Source organism: Poecilia formosa, unplaced genomic scaffold (genome assembly GCF_000485575.1).
Source record: "Poecilia formosa unplaced genomic scaffold, Poecilia_formosa-5.1.2 Scaffold16, whole genome shotgun sequence".
Classification (NCBI taxonomy): Eukaryota; Metazoa; Chordata; class Actinopteri; order Cyprinodontiformes; family Poeciliidae; genus Poecilia; species Poecilia formosa.
The window spans coordinates 4,454,854-4,472,050 of record NW_006799955.1 but is presented as its reverse complement, the minus strand read 5'-3'; the positions used below and the strand labels follow the sequence as shown (position 1 = coordinate 4,472,050).

General features: G+C 37.7%; 1 protein-coding gene across 2 annotated transcripts; it reads left to right on the top strand.

The window, feature by feature from the left end:
• Positions 1-2,462: 2,462 nt before the first annotated feature.
• On the top strand, positions 2,463-4,330 carry LOC103134383 (death-associated protein-like 1-A). 2 transcript variants are annotated; one of them, XM_007546613.2, is made up of 4 exons: positions 2,463-2,585; positions 3,432-3,513; positions 3,626-3,692; positions 3,805-4,330. In XM_007546613.2, the coding sequence occupies exons 1-4, from the start codon at positions 2,516-2,518 to the stop codon at positions 3,919-3,921; spliced, it is 336 nt and encodes a 111-aa protein (XP_007546675.1). In that variant the 5' UTR covers positions 2,463-2,515; the 3' UTR covers positions 3,922-4,330. The 2 variants fall into 2 exon arrangements, with proteins under 2 accessions (XP_007546675.1, XP_007546674.1); XM_007546612.2 differs by having other exon boundaries at positions 3,432-3,528.
• Positions 4,331-17,197: the final 12,867 nt, after the last annotated feature.

Here is a 17,197-nt window from a genome sequence, read left to right as displayed (position 1 = left end):
GCAGATGCTTTAAAAGCACAGAATCACTTTATTTCAGACAGATAATCTCAGCAGCAAAACGTGGCATCTTGAGGTCATCAAGTCTCCATAGCAACCAATGTAAGCCTCCTGTAGGCCTGACAGTTGCATGGGATGTTCCCGTTCTACCATAACAGATGTAAATGTATGTAGTTTACTAAACTGCTGACACTTTTAACTGGACTTGGGTTCTTTGGTCAGACGAGGCTAATATTGAGTTTTAAAAGCAACAAACCAACTTGATTTAGTGAATAGGTGGGAAAGCATTTTGGGGTTTTTTCATGGCAGAGGATCTGTGATGCTCTGGGCCAGTTTCTCATCAAAAGACACATCTGATATGTTAGAAGTCTGGAAAGTAGAAATAGAAAATTTTAGAAAACCTGATTGTTGCTTTTCTACAATAACACAAACCTGTCATCCACCTACCAGAACAAGACAATTTAAAAGCTGTGCAAGCAAAAAAGAGCATATTGGAAAATACTGCAGCAGTGTCACAAAGGCGAGCGTCTAAACTCTAGGCTGGAAATTCATTATTTCTGCATGCATCACTGTGCTCCTTCAAAAACTACAAGTACTATCCTTTAAAACCACAATATGTCCCTAGACGTGTTGCATGCCTGTTTATTCTTGCATTTTTTACCTGGCAATCAATTTTTTCTATGTATTTTCTATTAAATATACTTTTGTTAGTTTCCATGTCGTGTCTGAGTATGTGTTATGTTCTTTATGTTCACATGTTCAGTCAATTGCAACAAAGCAATTGACTGAACAAGGGAAACATTTGGAGCTCATCATGACTGCAAATAGAAAACACATTTTTCACTTTATTTGACAAAAGCAGGGATTTGTCCATATAAAAACTTTGTGGATACAAATTTTTCACCAGCTTTCCTGTTTTTTTTTTTTTGTTGTTGTTTTTTCAGATTGCTTCAAATGAAGAGGAACTTCTTTTTTAGCATTGTTTTTGATCAGCTGCCTGATTAATGAAGGTAGGCAGATGCTCTGGAAAAGGTGTGGCTGAAAGAAATGCGAGCTGAAAGGAATTATTACTTTCCACGATAAAACACGTAAGGTTCTATTTGTACTCTACCAAAAATAAATTTATCCACCTGCAGGTCTCTTTCTAACAACTTGCTCAAGTTCAGCTGATGCTTTCAGTTTAGCTTCTTCGGACCTTATCATGAGTGAGGGATTTCATATGCAACTAAATCTAATAAAACTTATCTTATAGAACTTAATGACGATGCAATGAAGTCAGATACACTACGACATCGTTGTTTATGGTCTTTCATCAGATCAAGCCTCACATGAGCACCGAAGCATCCTTTTTTGAATAAAAAAACAGAAGAAAACAATATAAGTTTTCAAAGAAAATTCTAGGAGAAATCAGTACAGACTTGACTGGTTCATAAACTTGCTGGATGTTTTTTTTTTTTTTTTTCCAGGATTGCCTCTTTCCTTTTTTTCTTTCGCGGATGTTTTTAGGCAGCCAGTGTGAACGTGCATTACTGTCATCAAGTGGAAATGAAATTGGTGCCAGAAGAAAACAATCAAATTCATATTGAGGTGAATTCCATTAACTTATTAGGTGACCACTTAAAGAAAATGGTTGCACTAGGCTTTATGGGTACCGAGGTGAAAGCTGACAATTTTTCAGGTGTTTACTTGTAAAATAATAATAAAAAAAAAAAAAGTTTAAAAATTATGGGTAACTTTGCAATTTAAAACAATACAACTCAAATAAAATACACTTTAAAAAAATTGAGGCAAACCTTGTAGTTGGAGAGTTCTTGATTTTGAAAGTCACTGTCGTCTAAATGCCAACAATGAAAAAATTCAGTGCCAATTTTAGTTTCGTGAATTCAATACATATTTAATAACTCACACTTCTTATTTTATAGAATATTAGTCTAGCACATATGAGTAGCTTTGAACGGAACCTGGTTTGTGAGTAAAAGACCAGAGAAAAATGGTGAAATAGCCTTTTCTTAAGTTGCCTCCCATTTCATAAGATTCAGATCTATGTCAAATGGAAATTTTAATTGTATGTCTGGAAAAGTCAGAATATAAACAGAGGAAACCTTTTCAGGTGAGATTACTTTTCTATAGGCCCATTTGGAAAAAAAAAAAAAAAGCCACAGCTTTGGTTGGCTATGTGCATAATGTCTAGAGCATATCACTGAGAGGAAAAAAAAAACTTAAGATGAGAGGGAAGCCACTTTTGCAAGAAAACTACACGTTATTAACAACAAGTGAAACAAACTGGTTGAGTGTTTGAGAACACTCAACCAGTGTTCTTCTGGCTTCATTTCTTCTGGTTTCAGTTCTTCTTAAATAGTTTCAACATCTGTTTGTTTTTAAAGAGAGAGAGAGAGAAAGATTGAAATGATGGGCGTGTCTGCGGCTTCCTGTAGATTCTGAGCATAAAAACAAGCGAGTGGGCGTTCACAGCACTTTGCTGCGGATCTTCTCTGCGCTGCGGAAACTTTCCAACAAAATGGTGCAACAACTCTCCAAATCCGGAGCAAAAGACGCTCATCTGCTCAAAGCTGGGCACCCGCCAGCAGGTAAACAGATGTTCACATCAACTTTTGTAGGTGCTTGTTTTGTTGTTTTTAGGTTTAATCAAAGCGTTTTTGTCCTTGTGCTGTCTGACCCAGATACACAGTCATGCAGAAAAACACACAATAGCTCGACTTTGCTCCTGCGGTTTTGAAATAGTTCTGGTTTCCAAGTTTGTTGGGTTGCATTATTATTAGTTCACCTCTCTGCAAGACGTTTTGCTGAAAAGCGTCCGGATGTTGTCGGATGTTTTTTTTTTTTTTTTAAAGGCCTTGTGGCGTAAAAAAGCGTGACAACTCCGCTCCTGCGGGCGCAGTTTGCACACAAGGTGTTAATCAGTTTACTGCGGCAGCTTAGTTTCTAATGCTAATGCATCGAGGTTTCAAATCTGCCAAGATCCAAAATATAACTTTACTCATTTATTTTTTAAAACATGCAACTAAAATTAAACTTGTGTAAATATTTAAATACACAAAATCATTGAAATGCACATTACTTCAGAAACCCATTAATTAAAAACAGTTTAGTTCATCTCAGATAAATCAAATTATTCCGTACATATTTTTGTTCTGCTACAGTCCTTCTCGAAATGATTTTGGGCTCGTCAGACACTCCCCCTTGCGAATGATTGGTAAACCTGTTATTGCAAACCAATGGGCTCCTCTGTATCCATTTTAGCCCCGCCCACTGACTTAAAACTCATTCTGCAACTCGCGTTCTTTCAAACTTTCGAGTAACCCAGCAGAATACCTTAAATGGCCACATTTTAAAACAAGTTACATTTATTTGTACATCTAATGCATAAAGTCAGAACTGAAATGAACACCCCTTTTATATTTTATCGTCGTTAGTGAAGGCAGGAGGAAAACGAGTTGCCAAGAAAACCCTGGAGGACGGATCTGCCCATGGGACTCCTGAGAAAGAGACAAAGAGGTCTGATAAACTCAGGTACAGCCCTACGCCACTGCCCTGGCTGAACTAAGAAGCCTTGGCTAATTAAGTGAATCTCGTTTGTTTTTCTTTTCTTTTCTTCAAACCTGTGCAGCCGGTCTCTTGCCACCTCCAACAGGATGCAACAAGTCGGGCTTCTTCTGACTGGGACTCTTGACAAGGTTAAAAATAATAATAATAAAACAGAATCTATTTATTTGGCTTGCCTAATTGAATTCCGTCTAGATTTCCATAGTTGCTAATTTATAAAAACCTCTGCTTGATATTTTACAGCTGAGTCATGACTTTCCAGAGACCCCTGTGAGCGTGAGGCACAGCAAGGTGCGCCCTGCTGTGGAAAGGTCTCACTGCCCCCGGACCTTCTGCATCCAGCAGCCCAGGAAGTGGTGAATTTGCCTAAGAATACCCCAGAGCCTGTTGTGTTCAGTCTGTTGTCAAACGTTAAACTCTTGAGGGGAAGTGGCAGGTTCTCTGTGAGGTGCTGATTTAAACCATTTACCGTTTAGAAGAAAAACAACTTTCCTTTTGTGCTAAGCTTTTGAAGAAGAATCATGATGTTCAGCTGTTTTTTTTTATTTTTTATTTTTATTTTCTTTTAATCTTTTTGAAAATGCTGTAATTTTGCTTGCTGACTGTTTATGGGGGGAATGCATGGCAGATGGGTTAAAGTAACTTGATTAATGGATTAGAGGCATGTAGGTGAAGCTTAAAAAGCCTCTTCTTTTGTTTATAGGCTCTCTACGTTAAACTCTGCATTGTAGATTTGTATAAAAAAATAAATATGCTATTGCAGTTTGAATGTCTTTTTTTTTTTGTGTGTGTGCAATTTCCATTGAGTAGAGACGCCCACTAGATGGAGCCAAAATACAATTTCTAAGCTGGGGCCAAGAACAAAATGCATACAGTAAGTTTAACTCTCAGTACTACAGGTATCATGCATGTTTGCTCCAACACATGGAATTGAAATGACTGGATCAGCTCTGCATAAGCCAGTAATCTGAATGGAGAACACTGTGCATCTGATGTGAAATGGAAGTTTAATTCTTTGTTTATGTTCATGGACCTGGCCAATACATCTGGCAAGTAAATCATGCAGGTTTCTAAAAGAATAAAATAAATGTGATGCAGAAAATGATGTTGAAGATTTTTAACAGGCTAGCTTTGTCTTAGCAACAGGGAATTTGAGAGGACAGTTGACTTTTCCCACTTCGAAGTGGAAAACCTCTTTTTCAATGTAGATCTGGTCAAGAATTCTTGACCAGATCTACATTGAAAAAGAGGTTTTTCATGTCAATGCGACTTTCCTGGTTAAATATACAATTGGGGATTAGCTATGGTTAAGAGGAAACAAAGGAAAGACATAAAATATGTTCACATTTTACCTTCCATGCGAAATCTGCAAAAAATTAGTTGGATTAGAAAACTGTTTAGCTATTGTTGCAGAGGCTCATGGAATAACTCTCACTTGCAAAAAATGCAAGACTTGGAAGTTTATCTTATATAATGATGCCAGAAAGGGCCTTAAACAGACCACGAAAAAATAGGGAGATACAGAATGAAGTCTGATTTTTACCACAACAAAAACCGATGTTGGGACAAGCAGCCTGTTTAGTTCTATGCAAGAAAATTTATTTGACAGTCAGTTTTGCATCAGAACCACTTTTTAGTGGCAAATCTGGAAAAAAAAAAAAAATCACACCATAAAATTAGTTCTACAACTCTAAGGATTATATTGTATTTGGGATTTAGGGTGCATCTTCTCATCCTCTGTGTATCCCACCTCTTGTATAATAAATGTAATGGAAAAAAAAAACTCTTTTTGATTCCAAGCTTTTATAAGAAACCTGCAGAACTCTTTTTGGAAACACTCAACTTTGCAGCTCTATGTGTCTGACGGGATTAGTTACAACCTTGTAAGTTTGAAAATACATCATCTCCTCCAACCCCAGCCCCAAAATCAGTCTGTGCCCCGTTTCTGTTTCTGTGGACAGATCCACAAACAATATCTGCTCATTTGTTTGCTGGGAACGTACACAACAGTCGCCTTGTGAACACAATGTGCTGACATCAGATCCCTCTGTGACCTTCATGCTGTTCGTGCACGCCTTTGATGCCATCTGTGTGCAAAGTTGAGAGACCTCCTCAGGTCTGTTTGAGGAGTCAGAGCAGCCGGTGGTCCCCTGACCTGCAGGCATGGGGCATTTCACTGCCAATGAGGGCCCATGAGGGGCCCTGGAACTCACATCGCCACAGCAGAGAAAACCCCCCTCCCCCTGTGTGGTGGCTTTGTCACAAGGGATGATAGAGAGAAAAACATGATGCTGACGTATTCCCATCATTCTTTCAAATTGCATACAATTGTATTGCCTCCAGAGGGCACCACATACAAGGACAGAACAGCATGGGTGGATTTACAGAGACACCTTGGCTGTTCATGCTTCATCCAATAATGCTCTTTTTTAAACACTCCTATATATTCACGAAAGTAACAGTTAATTTTCCATCTTTCTCAGACTCAGTATGACAATTGATCATACTGTTACAGTGCATTTATCTTGTTTAATCAATGTATTGATCTATTACCTGGGCAAAAACTGTCAATGCAATCAGGAGAGAAAAGAATAGCTCGGTTGAAAAGAGATACTGGATCAATACTAGCTACATCCAAAATTATAACATTTGCATTTCACAAATGTTCAGAATATGAACATTTTATTACACTTGATTTGCGCAGAATAAATTGAGTCATTGTGACAAACTAAACAATACTATTCTTTTGATTATTCCTCTCTAGAGACAGGTAAATGTCAGCCTATGAGACGTTTAGTCACTAAAATCTAAAGACTAGGATGTTGGTTTTAGTAATTTGAGGTGGGGAATAAACCCCCCCCAAAAAAACAACAACAACAACAAAAAAAACAGTTCAATGCAATTTGCATCTGAAAGTAAACTAACGGTGTTTCAGTTCCAAGTTTAAAAAACAATGTGAAAGATCTGCAGTGACAAACTAACTACTGTCAGCAAACACTGAAGCAATGCTTTCACAAAGGAAGGTTGTATTAGTATTGTGTGCTTGAAAGTCTCAACAGAACAAATTTACAAAGTTGGGCTGCATTAGTTGGCTTTGCTGCCTCGCAATACGAAGGTTTCACATAAAACATGTCTGTTCTCCCTGTGCTCATCACATAGTCCAGAAAGATGGCTGCCACATTAACTGGTCTCTGTAAATTGCATGTACATTGCATGATTAATTACCATACCATTATATGCTTTATTTGTTGTGGCATGACTACACTGTTTTTCATTTGTACATTGAAGAAATATGTGTTTGAAGATATTGTTTCTAATGAAAACCATGTATAGTTTTTGTTTGTTTAACAGAATTTCTTTGCTATCTATGGTGTATTTCTTTTTAAAGAAGTAAAGATTTCACCACAACATTTACCAAAAATAGATTGCTTATCTAAAACTACTCTGAAGGAACAAAAAAAAAAGAAAAAAAAAAAGAAGCAAATTCTGCTTTTTGTTTATTTGGCTTAATCACAGATCGCACAAAAATCAAGCTACCTCTGGGGCCTGAGGAAACGAAACGAACCTATGCAAGTGAAGCTTTATTTGAGTTGCAGGGCTTCAGATTTAAATCTTTGGGCCAAAGCTTGACTCAGATGAGTCCCGAAGCCATACTATAAACTGAAGGAAACAATGATTGCCTGCAGAACTCAACACTCCTGTTATGTTGTGGGTCAAATTGACCCAGGAACGTTATTGCTGCACCTCAGAAACGAACATAACAGGAGGGTTAAACTGTTCACTTTCCATATCTGTGTGTGTGTGTGTGTGTGTGTGTGCGTGTGTGTGTGTGTGTGTGTGTATATATATATATTTATATATGCCGGAAAACAATCCTCTGACACTATATGGATAGTGACCTCACAGGCAACATAAAGTAAATGGTCAGTACAAGCTGAGGTGTGCAGTATAACAACATTTATAAAAAAAATGTACTTCAAATTGCTAAATCAAATACCCACATTGTTCTTAGTAACATCTGACAACCAACACAGGCATGGACTGGGAATAAAGAGGAAAAAAGGGAGGGAATAAACACAAGTGTGTAGGGGGAAGCTAATCAGCAGCCTTATGTGATGTCACTAGACTTATGATTGGTTTTGGGAGTGTAGAATTTACAACATTCACAAAATAGTAAAACAAATAGAAAACCTGCCGTTTATAACTTTTTTTTTTTTTTTAGATGATTATATCAAGAAAATGACTGATTTCAGAAAAAACAGTGGTGAGTAGCTTTAAACAATATTTTCCACGCACAAACCTAGCTAAAATTGTATTACAACTTGTATTTATTTGGGATCAGGAAAGTGTATAACATTTTAATGTTTCTTTTTTTTTTTTTTTTTTGATGGAATCTCGTGTGGGCTATATACTACATTTCTGTCCCTGTAACCCTGCGGCTTCTATCTCCTGCTTCCTTTCATGTCCACGATGCTTTTCCAGTGGGAGGAGGGAGGACGCGGACTTTGTTCCCCGAGCTCTGCCTCCAGATGACCTCATGCCGGGGAAAAGAGGAGGAGAAGAAGTAGGAAAAGGAGGAGTCCGCGGCGTGCTCGTAGTCTACCTTGCTGAATCAAACTGGGTCTGGGACTGAGTTCGTGTGGAAGTACGCTGTAAGAACCGGGAGAACTCCCCCCCCCCTTTTTTGCCGGCACTGTGATCTCCATGACATTTACCAGGTAAGACTTTAGAAGTGCTGTTGTGGAGACTGTTGATTGGAGGGTGTGTGAGGAGTTCAGGGGAGATGTGTCACGTTTTAGCTGGAAGTTTGTGAAGAGGAGAAATGCCGAGACATGCCCATTGAGTAGCCATGGGAAGCAGCGGGGCAGACAGCTGACTCACTGTAACTCCAATTAAATATTTCTGTCTCGTTTTTATAGACTCTCGTTATTTTTGTTTGTTTGTTTGTTTGTTTGTTTCAGTTATAAAACTCTTCGAACTTTTGAGGCTGAGTTTGCTTTGAACATCAGCGAGCACACACACCATTCAAACTCCAAAACTGGCGCTAAATGAAAGCGTTTCACCGCTGTTTCATCACTCAGGACGCTAACGTGAAGAAATGCGTTGCGCATATAAATAAGTCTTTAAAGTAGCAGTGCTTTAATTGGGTTATTTATTTACTAACGCAGTTTAAATTGGGTCATTCCTCTGGATAGGTTTGAGTGTGATTTATACAGCAGTGTGAAAAATGTGAGGACACCCCTCTAAATATTTAGTTTTCTATTTAAAAAAATATTTCCAAATTCAGGCTTAATTATCTTTTTGTTTATATGTAGGAAGTGGTTTAGTTGAACTTAAGCAACTAAAGTAAATCTCATCTTTCAAAAGAGCTTGTCAAGTCAGAGTGAGGACACCATACCCTCCTAATTATTTCAACTTCAAGATGTTTTTTAGTCGTTTTCAAGTCATGGCAGCAACACCTTAAGGAGACCAAGATCTGGGCTTTGACTTGAATCATCGCATTTCTTAAATCTCACTTAGTCATCTATTGGACTAACTTGTGAGTAATTTTTATTGCACAGTTTCCATTCTGCTTTAGCTTAATTTTAATGTTTTATTTACTTGTTTATTTATTTTTTCCTCATGCCCCCTCTGATACTTTACAGTTTACGATGAACATTTAATGGTGACCTGGATAGATTTTGCTACAGCAAAGCATCTACAAACCATGACACTTTCACCTATTAATGTTTGTCATTTGGTTGTAAAAGCTGGCACTGGTTGATCTTACACATTTTCTGTGTCACTTTTGTGTTTATATTGCTGTTGCTCTGTAAATGAATTTTTAGCCATCACATATTTAGTGGAACTGCAACTGAACTGCCCTCCAAGCAGCACTCTGTTTATGACTGAATACTATTTTGAAATTCAGAAATTCCTTAAACTGCAACCTTCAATGGCAAATACAAGGCCGACAGCACAACCAGTTGCAAGATCACAAATCCAACAGTTGGAGCAAAAACTGCAAATGTACTGATGGTAAGGTACTATGAAACAAAACTATATGTTTCATGCATTGTTTATTGAATATTCTTCTGAAAGAAATCCAAAATCCAGACAGCAGAAAATCTACAAAGACTTCAGCCTCCTAAATGTTATGGCTCATGAATGCATCATAGGTTCTGCTTGTTTTGACTGAAGGTTAGTCATAACAAGAAACACTATGCTTGGGTTCATACAAGGGAAAATCTATTAGATGTACCAAAGGATAAGAACAAATGTTAAAAGAAACCACAGATCCACTAATCAATTGGACAGTGATTGACGTCGCCATTTTTCCCTTTTATGTGTTTGGGAAAATACCAAAATAAAAAAAATGCTACTTTTTCTATTATGTCCTACTTTTAAATTCTATAAAAACATCAACCAATAATGTGTTATTTAAAAGAGATCATAGAGATTATATTGTGATTGCTTCATTGAAATAAAAACTAGAGCTGCAATAACAATATTAGTGCTCCAATTAACAGTTATTTTATTTGGTGGAAAAGCTATCCATTATTAGATCTGCCATTTTAGAGTTTGTATTTCCCAAAAAGCTCAACAGAACTAATCTGATTCTGGCATCTATCACTGGGCAAGATTCAGCAAATCAAAGTTTGCTTCTGACTGCTCTCAAACATTAACTTGGTGTCAGTTTAAAGGAGCTATTGATTATATAAGTACATTATGTTGATACATTTTAGTTAGATTCACATTATTATAAAGAGATTCATTTTAATGCCTCACTGATGAGATATTTGAAGACACTGGTTGCACTTCCTCCAACTGTGCCGACCTGTTTGATGCTCATCCCCGGTCTGTATTTTGAGATTGGATGGGGCATTTTATAAAAGCAGAAGCCAGCCCAGATTTATATGAGGGGTAAAGTACAGTAATTTTGTCCACCCACTTAAACTGAGTCATTGAAGTTTGACGACAGACGGGCAGGCTGGCTGTATATAACCTGAGCAGTTTTCTGGTTGTCGTCAGATAAGGAGTGGTACTTCTGTCCGGTGCTTTGAAAATCAAAGTTGTGTTTCAACGTCTTTAAAGGACGTATCAGAAGGGAGCTGACTTTGATTTTGAGCTCATAAATTCATTGATTCAAGGTCCTCTCTGGATCGGATTTATGAGAGTTTTTGTCTGTACAGCCTCCTGGCTTTCTACCTTGACAGGGCTTGTTTTGCATTAGAAACCCCAACAGGTGGGAAAGACGTTACGGAAAACCGTTGCGGTCAGATCATGTGACTGTGCTGTGTTAACTTTCCAGTGTAATTTCATCTAATTTTACACAGATGATGAAACCATCAGAATGGATTTGCGTGCCTTTGTGCCAAAGCTTGATTCGTCCCAGTTGTCTGTCGGAAGATGCCTGCTTTACAGAGCAGTCATCTTGTTAAGAGTGGGGGAAGACAAGGGGGGCGTCTTTCCCCTCTCAGTCTATGCAGAGCCTGGTTCCCATGGTCCAATGCCAACTGGCCAATAAAAGATGCTGGCATCAGAGTTGCATTGTGATGGCCGAGGAGGGAAACTTACGGGAACCACTGACCCGACAGAAAGTACATACTGAGTCGTTGCTGTTATTTTGCTGAATGAATTTTGTCCTTCAAAGGCGGCTTCACAGCTTCTCCCAAGCAGAAAGTCCAGATTTAAAAAGTTTGTCCGCTGAAATGCAGTGATGCGGATTTCTGCTGTAGATGAGGCAAACGTCTTTGCTCCTGCCTAGCCATGTGACTGCATGGTATTTTACGGAGCAAAGAGTGTTACTCCGGAACGCATTATGTTGCATCACCTCTAATCTGCTTTAAACGAATTATGTTACTTTTATCTCAGTTTGCTTTGGCAAGCTACGGTCTGAGGAAAACTCTTTGAAACTCTTTACAAGTCAGTGTTTCGGTGAGCACAATGGCCTTCAACTTAAACGGGAAAAATAACTTGTGTGATCACATTGTTATTCATCGTACCTTTTAACATATTATCTGTCAGTTTGCCTCAAAGCCAAACTCAGAAATCATTTCTTGATTTTTATCTGGAAAGCTTCAGCCACAATTGACGATTCCCTAGTGGTTGTTTTTGTTCTCTCGTCTGCTGTGCTGGATTTTCTGTTTACAAAATAAGTTGATCCTCAGGAAAGTATTCATGTGTTCACAGCTTTGGAATGGAGGATCATAAACAAGCCCCTTTTGAAAAAATTGTGTTACGTAATAATATTAATGTCTTACAGAAGCCTTTGTTGTGCTTTTTGAAATGAACCGGTTGCCCCCATTTTATGGTATGATGACTAAAACATATGGTATCGCGTCTAATGTGGAAATTTCAAATCCTGAATGTGTAAAGTTCTGCTATTGTTTCAGAAAACTGTAAAGATTGTTCCTCAAACTTACTTAAAAGTTCAATTAACATTTATTTTACTTCAGCTTTTCCTTCTGACGTAAGCAACGCTATTTTGTGAACACCAGCTAAATGAAATATTTTCAAAGTGTTTATTGTGCAAAACCTTTTGCAGTTTTGTTTTTCATGGAGTCGCACATAAACAAGAAGTCAGATGCTTAATGGACAGCCTGCTCAAAAGCTTCAAAACAGAGCTACAGCTGGTGCTCCTTTACTGTCTACAAGTAGATAAGTGTAAATTAGGATATGATTTGGAGTCCTTCTTTTTAACCAGCTGTCTGGCAGTGCACAGCAGCAGGTGGAGGAATAGCGTCTCTACATCACCACGTGTATGTACGAGCAGAGAAAACTCTCTGCGACTTATTAAAAAGTTAAAGACAAGAATGGTAGAAAAATGTTTGCCGTTATAAAAGTGCCTGCTTGTCCCACATTGGCGTATTTCATAAAGATGGAACCATCTTCTTCTATGGGATTAAATGTCCAGATGACCATAAAGAAGGTTCAACATGGACACTTCCAAAGACCCCATATGTGGATGTTTACCCTCTGACTTGTGTTTGGAAGGACCTCTCAGCTGCAGCTGTTACTGATTCACACTTCAGTTCAGACTTTCTAAAACTCCCAGAAATGGACAAGGGGAGCTTAGGAGATTAGTGATATTAACTTAATAACTTGTGTTGCAGTCATTTGTTCAGTGAAAACATATTTTGGAGGCAGATGCACATTAGGGTCCGTAATCAGCAGAGTTTAAGGGGAAAATGGGGAGCTTCCTTTGCTGGCGTGCAACACACAAACTGCAGTACATATGTTTGATCTCTTAGGAAGGCTGTTGCAGATAAAGCTCTTAAAAACTGAACATGTCCGTCTTTTGTTCACAATTTTACCATCTCCACATGTCACTGTTGTGCAGAACATGTGTTCTCTGGTTCCTTTAATGCTCCTCCGGTCTTAATCTCTGCATGTGGGGAGGAGGCAATTAAGATGAGTGACTGAGCTACTAATAAATCAGTCATCAACAAAGAAAGCATGCAAACAAGATGGCTGTCCTCAGCTCGATGTGCTCTTGATGTAACAATGAATCAATGAAAAATATCTCATTTGGCTTTATTAGATTGTCCCATCAGTTAACTAGGTTTCTGCAATAATGTTGCTATAAAACCATTGTGTTTTTTTTTTTTTTTTTTTTTTTGTGTGTTTGTTCAGTGCTAGCTTTGCCTAATTTATGATATTTAAACAGAATCTTTTGGTAGTTTTTCATTGTATTGTAAATGATAAAGGAAGAATTGATTAGTGATGGAAAAGTTCTTCTTAATATGAATGATAAAGTGAATAAATAACTTCCTCATTAAAAAAAGACCCTACAATGTCATTAATGGTTTGTTGCTGGAGCCTCCTTTTAGACTTTAAAACATTCCTGTCAATGTTTTACTCCTGGTCAAATACCAGAGTTCCCTAGGAGGCAAATGTCAAATTTAACTGAAGTTCCAGTGGTCCATCGTTTTTTTTTCTTCCTTTTCTCTCCAGAGCTTCATTAACTGTGTACTGGAAATCAGTACTAGTGCAGTCAAGTTTAATATGTTGAAATAGAAGAAGGTAATGACAGCAGTTCTCTTGAGGGGACAGAATGAAGTTGTGCCTTTTTGTTTTTTAGAGATGGGAAGGAAAGGGGAGGATAAATAAATGAGTCCAGTTTAGTCATTTGTCTCTCTTTATTCTTACATGGGATGTAACAAAGTTATTTAGTCATGATTGCTCTGTCTCAAATTGTCTAGAGATCTTTTTCACCTTGTAGATGAAAAGATCTAGTCACTGCTAGAGCTGAGGCAGCTTTTAATTACCTACCGCCTTAGGCGTGAGAAACAACCAAAAAATGCTCAATCTTCTCGATTGCTAGCAGTTACATCTCATCAGAGGTAATGTGTTGTTGGTTGTGGTAAGTCCTATGAAGTTCAAATTTATCAAATTCGAGAAAACACAGTCAAAAAAAAAATATATATATATATTTTTTTAAATATTTGGTGATTTTAAAAGATGTTCTTCACTTTTCAATTAATTTAGAAAGGGAGCTTGTCAAATTCTACATCACTGAAGAATAATTTTTTTTCTCTGATGGATTTCTGTCAGCACTTGGTTAGATGACAAGTTGTACTTATCAGAGTGTTTTTGATTAATGTCAGTATTCATCCTGCACATTAAGTAGGATTAAGAATAAGTGTCCTCTGAGGGCAACTCTAGAAAGTACTTTTCTTTGTGAATTTTTTTTTTTTGCTCTGTTGTCTAAGTGACTTTAAAAAAACAAGAAAACATTCCACCTTCTTCCTAGTCTGTTCCTATGATTTATTAAATGTGGATCCTTTTGAATTTCATGTTAGGTTTTGCTTTGCTATGCCTGATTAGGTGTGAGTTTTGCCTCAGTTTGATTTTTATTAGAAGACAATCATTTAAATGAAAAGTAAATAAAGCTGCTGTTGAAATGTGGGTAAATAAAACAAATGTTATATTGGCTGCACCAATAAGACATTTACGAAAACAAACAAAGCAAATTTACGAAACCAACGGCAACAAGATAGAAATAAATACTAGCTGTCAATATAGGCCCAGTTTTATCTGACCGATATCAATATACTAAAAAAAAAAATATATATATATATTAATATTGGTTAGCAGCAAAGTTAGTAACAAAATTTCAAGCATCCCTAATTTTAATTCATAATCCACTTTTTAAGGTTGTATAATCAAATGTTTTCTTACACAAGATTCTCCCTTGTTCCTCCTCATGGCCACACACTTCAGATTTAGTTTAATCAGCCCACAGGACATGTCTCCAAATATTAATCTCCTGTGTCTGTGTCTATTTTCTCAAAGGCAACTTTTTTGAAGTTGACTTCTTCCTCGCTGATTGGCTTTTCAGCCCATAACTGTTACAGCTTCAGTCAACCTCTCTACAAGATCACTCCCTGTTCTTTTGGTTGTTGATGTACACTTCTTACCAAAAACAGACTCATTTCAGGGTCAGAATTGTAAATGCCGATATTATGAGAGTGTTTTTTTTTTTTTGTTTTAAACAATTATTTTTTAAATTAGAATGGTTTTAAACAAAGATCAGAGAAACGTAATCAGTAACCATAACATGGTATTTTTAATGTGATAATTGGTGCAAAATTTATTAATAAGCAATTGAAGAAATGTGTAAAAAAAAAAAACACTTGAGAGGAAGTGAGGTTTTTCCGAGGTTATGCATTTCCCTTCTGTGCAAGGACAACGTCTCTGTTCGCTGGCATGAACACAGGAGAAGTCGAACCAGCAGTATAAATATCACTTCATTTGTATTTTCCCTTCAGCTCTGGTGTGAATAATAACCTTTTGTTTACAGTGACTGACACTGCTCTCCTTCGTACCTAATCCCCACACTTCCTGTTTAAAAGATTTTTTTTTTTTCTTCGCCATTGTTTCTGAAGCACTCGAACTCGCAGGCTGGGCCGGGTTTGTTTCCTGCCCTCGTTGAATGGACAACAAGAGAATAGATAATTACCGAGTTCACATGAGAATTGAAATGTTCCACTTCTCGACAGCATTTGTCAAAGCATTTCGAAGGTCGGCACCAGTTTGAGAGTTTCCACGTTGCTATGCCAACTATGTTGAAATCCGAGCATGATTATTCATGTGAAACTGGTCGATAAAGACAGCTGGCACAACATTTCGACTGGAAAGCGAACGCTTACAGTGGGAAATAGCTGTTTACCTGGAGAGGAGTGGTTTTGATTGGAGTACTTTCATTATCGTGTGCCACCTAATAAGAGGACAAAGTTCACGCTTACTCACCAGCATCCAGTTGAGGTAAAATGCTTCCTTACCAGTGGCATTCTGAGCAAACAATCCAATTTTTTTTTTTCTCTATGAAGCTATTTTTCTTAGATAACTGGAGTAGCCACATAGCTCTATTAACCCCGTGTCATGTCAACATTGTGCAGGTGAGGATCTTTTCTTCTCAGCCTGTTTGGATTTGAACTGCATCACATGAGGAATGACCTAGAAAACAGGCACGTTGATAACTGGCGGCACCTTTTGAACCAGCAGAGACTTCAATTTCTCTTTCTTGAAAAGGACCCGTCTTAACGCTGCACTTTATTGTCACGTTAGGCGTTTTCAAAGTAGCCATCTCCCTTCTGAAATATGTTTGGACAAAAATGCCACAAGGTCCCTACAGACGTTGGACAGCTACATTGTTGTTTCTTTTTAAATAACCAAAGAGGGCAAGGTGGCCGTGGTTTTCTGCTGTTTCTATTAGTAGGTGTGAATGTTTACAGTCTGTTATGTCTGTCCTACCAGCATGTGTCTGCAAACCTGTGAACCTCTGAGCAGCTTTCGCTGCTGTGTGGTAATATTGAGAGGCCCCTTCTAAAGGGGCCTTGTATGTATTTGAACCCGTCTTAAATGCACTTGGGTGGACCTGAGCTTGAGGAATCTTGATCCCATCATCCTGCATACCATACAGTCCACGGCTCCTCTCTAAGGAGCCTTTCTCTGAAAGGTCACAGCTATGTCCCCAATTAAGCAGTTTTGTTCAATGGTATGTGCTGATCTTTGTGTCGTTGTTGCATAGGTCTAATTAATGCCCGACAGTGGCTTCACTGTGAATAAAATGTGATGGTACAGTACATGACAGTTTTTATTCTGAGTTTTATAATGTGTGTGTGTGAGTCTGTTTCTGGTAGCTTTTGAAAAGGGGGGAAAAAGGTATGGAAAAAATTAGTCATGCTGTTTTTTTATTAGGGTTTTAAAAGGGTGTATCTCATTTCCTTTGGGTGTTATTCATTGTAACTGTGGAGATGAGCAGCGTATTTCCATATGATATCACACAACTGTTTCATTAAGAAGCCAATGTAGTGCACTGTGCCATTCCTGCAAAATCTACACAAGTTTGTTGGAATCCAGAATGGCACANTTTTTTTTTTATCTCAAAATCTTATGCATTAGTTTTCAGCCCACTTTGGTCTGATGCCCCTCAATAAAATCCCGGCTAGTTAATTGCCACATAATTAGTAAATAGAGTCCAATTGTGTGATAATTATTCTCTGTATTCTCTGTCATTTTGTGAAAACCCCAGAGGGATTTTAAAGAACATTGGTGTTAATTAATCATTTGTAAATGGATAGAGTAGGCACTTTGACACAACTGCAAACCTTACAAAAGGTAATAACAGCATGTTATATTGAAGGATATT

What these genes read in the sequence shown, in the direction of transcription:
- LOC103134383 (XM_007546612.2), top strand. Translation starts at nt 2,516, where the DNA reads ATGGTGCAACAACTCTCCAAATCCGGAGCAAAAGACGCTCATCTGCTC. An exon ending in AGCTGGGCACCCGCCAGCAG is followed by an intron (nt 2,586 to 3,431) that starts GTAAACAGATGT and finishes TATCGTCGTTAG; the next exon opens with TGAAGGCAGGAGGAAAACGA. An exon ending in TGACTGGGACTCTTGACAAG is followed by an intron (nt 3,693 to 3,804) that starts GTTAAAAATAAT and finishes GATATTTTACAG; the next exon opens with CTGAGTCATGACTTTCCAGA.